This window comes from Canis lupus, chromosome 10 (genome assembly GCF_003254725.2).
Source record: "Canis lupus dingo isolate Sandy chromosome 10, ASM325472v2, whole genome shotgun sequence".
Lineage (NCBI taxonomy): Eukaryota > Metazoa > Chordata > Mammalia > Carnivora > Canidae > Canis > Canis lupus.
This window is the reverse complement of record NC_064252.1, coordinates 46,034,859-46,040,858: the sequence shown is the minus strand read 5'-3', so window position 1 is coordinate 46,040,858 and position 6,000 is coordinate 46,034,859. Positions and strand designations below refer to the sequence as shown.

Sequence of the window (6,000 nt, the reverse complement as noted above, 5' to 3'; positions counted from 1 at the left end):
TCTGGCCTTGGGTCAAGGTCAGCAAAACTCCCAGGAGTGCGGAGGCCATTTCTGCCTGAAAAGTCTCCGAGGACGCAGTCTGAAATGCCTGAGCCCTCAGGTTCCCCTTTCCTTTTTTTTTTTTTTAAATAATAGAAAAAGCATTTTTGTTGCCCGAGCCACCGCGGAGCGGAGGTTGCTGCGGAGAAGGGCCACCCTGGCCCGAGCACCAGTCTCTGGGAAGGAGCCGAGCCCGCGAGGCCCGGCCGGACCGCAGGGACGCCCGGCGAGGCCAGGCAGGAGGCCCGGCGGAGGCGAGCGGGCGGCGCGGCCGCGGGCGGGCGGGAAGGCTGGCGGGGAGGGCGCGCGGGCGGGGGGGAGGGGCGAGGGGCGAGCGCCGCCCCCGCCGCCGCGCCCGCCGCCGCGCCACCTTAAGCTCGGGACCCCCTTAAGGGCGGGCGCGGAGCCGCGCGCCCGGAGGCGGGGCCTCCCATGCAAATGAGGGGCGTGGGTCGGCGGGGCGGGGCGGGCGGGGCGCTGACCTGACGTCAGGCCGGCGGCCGGGGCAGTTGGCTCGGCGGCGGCGAAGCGGCAGGAGCGGCGGCGGGAGCGGGGCCGCGCGGCGGGGCGCGGGGAGCGGCGGCGGCCGACCCGGAGCAACATGGCGCCGGTGGGCGGGGGCGGGCTCCCGGGCGGCGGGCCGGCCCGAGGGCGCCTCCTCCTGGCGGCGCTGCTGCTGCCGGTGCTGATGTGGGCGCGGGGGGCCCGGGGCCAGGGCGACCCCCAGCGGGGCGCGATCCTGGGCATGAGGCTGGCGAGCTGCAACAAAACGTGTGGGATGAACCCAGATGGCATCATCTTCGTGTCCGAGGGCAGCACGGTGAACCTGAGGCTCTATGGCCAGAGGCTGGGCTCCATCTCCAGCAACCTGATCTCCTTCACCGAGGTGGACAACTCCGAGGCCGTCCACAACTCCACCAACTGTCCCGAGCTCACCAAGGACCTGGTGGTCCAGCAGCTGGTCAACCTGAGCCGCGGGAACACGTCCGGGATGCTGGTGGTGCTCACCAAGTTCCTCCGGAGGAGCGAGAACATGAAGCTGTATGCATTGTGCACCCGGGCAGGGGTGGACGGGCCCTGGCAGAGGTGGACCGATAAGGACTCGCTGCTCTTCATGGTGGAGGAGGGTGGGAGGGTCCTGCCCCTCTGGCTGCACATCCTCCTCATTATGGTGCTGCTGGTGCTGTCGGGCATATTTTCTGGCCTCAACCTGGGGCTTATGGCCCTGGACCCCATGGAGCTTCGCATCGTGCAGAACTGTGGCACCCAGAAGGAGAGGCGCTATGCCCGAAAGATCGAGCCCATCCGGCGCAAGGGCAACTACTTACTCTGCTCCCTGCTTCTGGGAAACGTGCTGGTCAACACCTCCCTCACCATCCTTCTAGACAACCTCATAGGATCTGGGCTCATGGCGGTGGCCTCCTCCACTATTGGCATTGTCATCTTTGGGGAGATCGTACCTCAGGCCTTGTGCTCCCGACACGGCCTGGCTGTGGGTGCCAACACTATCATTCTCACCAAATTCTTTATGCTCCTCACCTTCCCCCTCAGTTTCCCCATCAGCAAGCTACTGGATTTTGTTTTGGGCCAGGAGATTCGCACCGTTTACAATCGGGAGAAGCTGATGGAGATGTTGAAGGTGACAGAGCCCTATAATGACCTGGTGAAAGAGGAGCTAAATATGATCCAGGGTGCCCTGGAGCTACGGACCAAAACCGTGGAGGATATCATGACCCAGCTCCAAGACTGCTTCATGATCCGCAGCGATGCCATCCTGGACTTCAATACGATGTCGGAGATTATGGAGAGCGGCTACACCCGCATTCCCGTGTTCGAGGACGAGCAGTCCAATATTGTAGATATTCTCTATGTCAAAGACTTGGCCTTTGTGGACCCCGATGACTGCACCCCCCTCAAGACCATCACCCGCTTCTATAATCACCCAGTACATTTCGTCTTCCATGACACCAAGTTGGATGCCATGCTGGAGGAATTCAAGAAGGGTAAGGCCTGGTGAAGTTCTGCCCGTTAACTGGCTTTGTGACGCCTCTTGTTCGTTCGCTTGCCTGTTTTGTGTCTGCTGGTCCTAGTGTTTTTGTGTGTGACTGCCCATCACTTCCTGTGCCTCTGAGGTGAACGGTATTTGGGGCGGCAGGAACGGTTCCTAAGCATCTGCCGTCTGCCAGGTACTGTGCTTTGTACTCTAGGTGAATCAGAGCCCAGACAACACTTGTGCACTTGGAGGGATAGAGCAAGGCCTCAGGAGCTATGAAGCAGGACAGAGTAAGGCTGATGCCTTAAGAGAGGCCATGGAGATTAGAGTGTGGGCCCCCACATCTGATTGGGGTGAGGTGTGGAAGGGGCTGGGGACCTGGGAAAACCTTCCTAGGGGAGGCAGCATCTGAGGAGAGCCTGAAGATGTGGGGAGACTTGGTCCCTGAGACAAGAGGACCCCTACAAGGAGCCAAGCACCTGAGTGGGGAAGCAAAGGCTGTGCCTGTGGCCCAGCAGGTGGTCCTGTTGAGCTGGGTTTGAGCTCTGCTGTTCAGTGGTCAGTGGGGAGAGGCTGATGTCAGGGTGGAGAGTTTGCTCGGAGCTAGGAGCTGTCGGAAGTTTTCGAGCAAGAGTGATGTTCCTGGGGCTTCTCACCCACAGAAGCTGGATTGGGAGATCTCTGGGTTCCCCACTCAGAACAGTGCCAAGTAATGCTTTCGACTATTCAGCAGAAGCAAGCAGATCAAGTTTTGGTTACTGTTCTGTCTTTTCCCAGGCGCCAAACATAAGCTTCCCTCCTGTGGTCTGCTGGAAATCTTCAGCTGGCCGTGCAGTGCCTTGTGTTTTTTCTCACATGGGTTCTTGGCCAGTTCTCAGGTAGTTAGAAAGGCACTTGGAGGTTTTACTCATCAGCCTCAAAGCTCAGGGCACACACCCCTTTCCTTACGTCCAACAAAACTTTCCTCCCACCTCTGCCACTCAGAAGTCCTCAGTGGCAGTAAACAAGCCAATTATGGAGTGAAACCCTCCTAGGCCAAAGGGAGTGAGGAGGCAGAAAGGGAAGCTCTTTATAAAGGAATGGGGGAGGGGAGGGAGCACATCTTAAATCCAGGACTTTGCTTCCCTTCCCCATAGGTAGAGCTCCTGCTGGCTAAGGCAGCCTGCCAGCCTAGGGCTGGGAGCAGCTTCTGCGCTCCAGTGGGGAACAGGCCTCAGATGCTTGTCGGTCGATTATTTCATGAGGTGGGGAGAGAGCCTGGAACTGGATGGGTCCCTGGTGAGGGGGTGGGATAGGTAGGAGCTGGCCTTGCCAGGTTTGCTCTGATCAGGGCCAGAGTGGGAGATTAGTCCCCTCCCTTTTTCAGAGGGACAGACTGATTTCAGAATCTCTTCAGACAGAATGAACCTCAGCATCAGAGCTGAGAAGGATTTGAGTAACATAAGTCCAAGTGCAAGACAGCCTGGTAAGGTGGCCTGATTGCAGAGAGACTGAAGGGATGTGGACATCTGGTGGTGATGGCACAGCTCTGGGGGAGCTTTGCAGGTGCAGGCCCAGGCCCAGGCTCAGGCCCAGGCAGCTGTTTTGTTTTGTTTTAAAGATTTTATTATTTATTCCTGAGAGACACAGAGAGAGGCAGAGACATAGGCAGAGGGAGAAGCAGGCTCCCTGCAAAGAGCGAGCCTGATGTGGGACTCCATCCCAGACCCTGGGATCATGCCCTGAACTCAACCACTGAGCAACCCAGGCATCCCCAGAACCAGTTTCTTCCAGGTATCCAGTCCTGGAGAAGAGCATTGAGGATCTGTGCCCCAACCCCACCCTGCAGCCTCCTGGCCCTGAGGACTTCTCCCTTGTTGCTTGGTCAGGAACGGGGTTAGGACTCACCAGGGCGGCATCCAGCTCCCCACCTCTGTGGTCTTTGGGACTGTTGCTGGTGACACACCCAACAAGCACGTTTGCATCATTCAGCTTGGATCTGGAGCCAACCAGTATGGATTGGCTTGGCCAGGCTTCCCGGCCCCTGATCAGGAGGGCTGAGCTCTTGTGGAGTGGGAGCTTCCTGGGTCTTGGCAGGACTGTCTTTGGACTCATCCTTGTACAAAAAAGTACCACTTCAGGAAGCTGCAAAAACAGAGCTAGCATCTTTCAGGCCAGAGTTCTGCTGAGTGGAATTCTCCAGATAGACATTTTAGTTCACTGGAGTCTCCTTAACAGAGGCTGGTGAACAGGAGCCTGAGCCTGAGCCCTAGCTCCATGGAAACTCAGGCATAGTCTACCCAGTGCAGCACGAAGCCCTGAATCTGTGAGTGTGATAGGATGGTCACCCTTCATGGGCTCTGCCTGCAGCTTTGTGGTCCCAGCATCGTCACCCATTGCTACCCTCCTTGGCCTGACCCTAGTAGGGCCTCTCCTAGATCTTTCCATCTGGCATTTCCCTTTTTAGTCTGAGACTCTCTTGGACGAGGCAAACACTTTACACTTGCATCTTAAAAGATTTTCTTTATAAATCTGGTGTTTGGAAGGCTTCTCTTTTAGCTTAGAAAAACAAGTGGTCAAGGTTAACATCCAAACAAGAGCTGGGGGCCTGCCAAGTGTGGCCTGTCTCCCCGAGGGTCTTTACTATGCTTCAGTGGATTCTTCAAGTTGGGTAAAGACCTGATCTCTACCCGTCTTTCTGCTCTGGGTGTCATCCTCTTTTAAGGTAATTTTCTCTCCTCCTTGCTCCCCAGCATTATGGGCTCCTTGTGGGTAGGGATCATGCCTTATTAATGTTTTCACCACTCAGTGCCTAGCAAAGGGGTGGGTCTTTAGTAAATGTTTGCTAAATGAATGAACGAACGAACAACTCATGAATGACTGACAATGTGGCAAGCCCTGCTGGCCTTCTCGCAGCTCCTTGAACACACCAGGACACTCCCACCCCGGGGTATTTGCCCTAGTTGTTCCATCAGGCTGGAATGTTTTTCCCCAGATATTGTAGGCCTCTCTCCCCTCCCTTGTGTCTGCTTCAGCTTCACCTTCTCAGGCCTTCCCCTTGCTCTATTTACAACCATAACCTCCCCTCCTGACTTTCCTGACCGCTACCCTGTGTTACTTTTTTCTTTTTCTCATAGCACACATCTCTTTCTAACAACTCCATAATTTACACATTTACTGTGCTGTTGATCATCTGTCTCCTCCTGTTAGAATGTTAAGTTCCAAAGAGCAGAGTTTTTTGTTTTGTTCGCTCATGTATCCCTAGCTCCTAGCATGGTTCTTGGCACATAGTAAGAGAAGATGTCACTAAAAGGTCACTGAATGAATGAATGATCTGTTAGATTTGATACAGAATTATCCCCATTCCATTGTGTTAGAATATTGAGGAGCTGATAAGGGGTAAAGGAAAATAGATATTGTGTTGTTTATTATTCAGGAGACTTGATATTTCTAGTTGCACCAAGATTGACAGAGAAGCTCCTACAATGACATATATATTAATGGTTCAGGGGCTGAGAAGCAGAGTTTGGGATCTTGAGTGTGATACATGGTTCCCCTTTCCTATGCCTCAGTTCCTCTGAATAAGCGGTTCTTTACCATGAGGTGTTATACATAGCTTCACTCATTAGTGTGAGTCATGAAGATGCTCCTACAAACACATTTCAAGACAGGCTCCGAGAGTCAGTGCAGGAATGGGCCTGAGCTTCCTTAGAGACTAAGGCAGGGTTACAGCTTCCCAGCTGCTTTGCCTCCTAACTCAAGGCATTTATCATTAGATTTTTTTTTTTTTAAGATTTTATGTATTTGAGAGAGAATGTACATAAGTAGGGGGGAGGGGCAGAGGCAGAAGGAGAGGGAGAAGCAGGCTCCCTGCTCAGCAGGGGCTCAATCCCTGGGGCTCAATCCCAAGACCTGGAGATCATGACCTGAGCTGAAGGCAGATGCTTAACCGACTGTCACCCAGGTGCCCTTGTCAGTAGATATTTATT

The 6,000-nt window shown here is 54.8% G+C and overlaps 1 protein-coding gene across 3 annotated transcripts in view; it reads left to right on the top strand.

Annotated features, from left to right (window-relative positions):
• The first annotated feature begins 625 nt into the window (after nucleotides 1-625).
• CNNM4 (cyclin and CBS domain divalent metal cation transport mediator 4) overlaps nucleotides 626-6,000 on the top strand; it is a 39,839-nt gene continuing 34,464 nt past the window's right edge. For all 3 annotated transcript variants that reach the window (XR_003143319.3, XM_025464819.3, XM_025464815.3), the window contains exon 1: nucleotides 626-2,042. Coding sequence is in view for 2 of the 3 variants with exons in the window: in XM_025464819.3 (XP_025320604.1) it covers nucleotides 641-2,042 (1,402 nt within the window). In the remaining variant the exon portion in view is untranslated. The remainder of the gene's footprint in view (nucleotides 2,043-6,000) is intronic.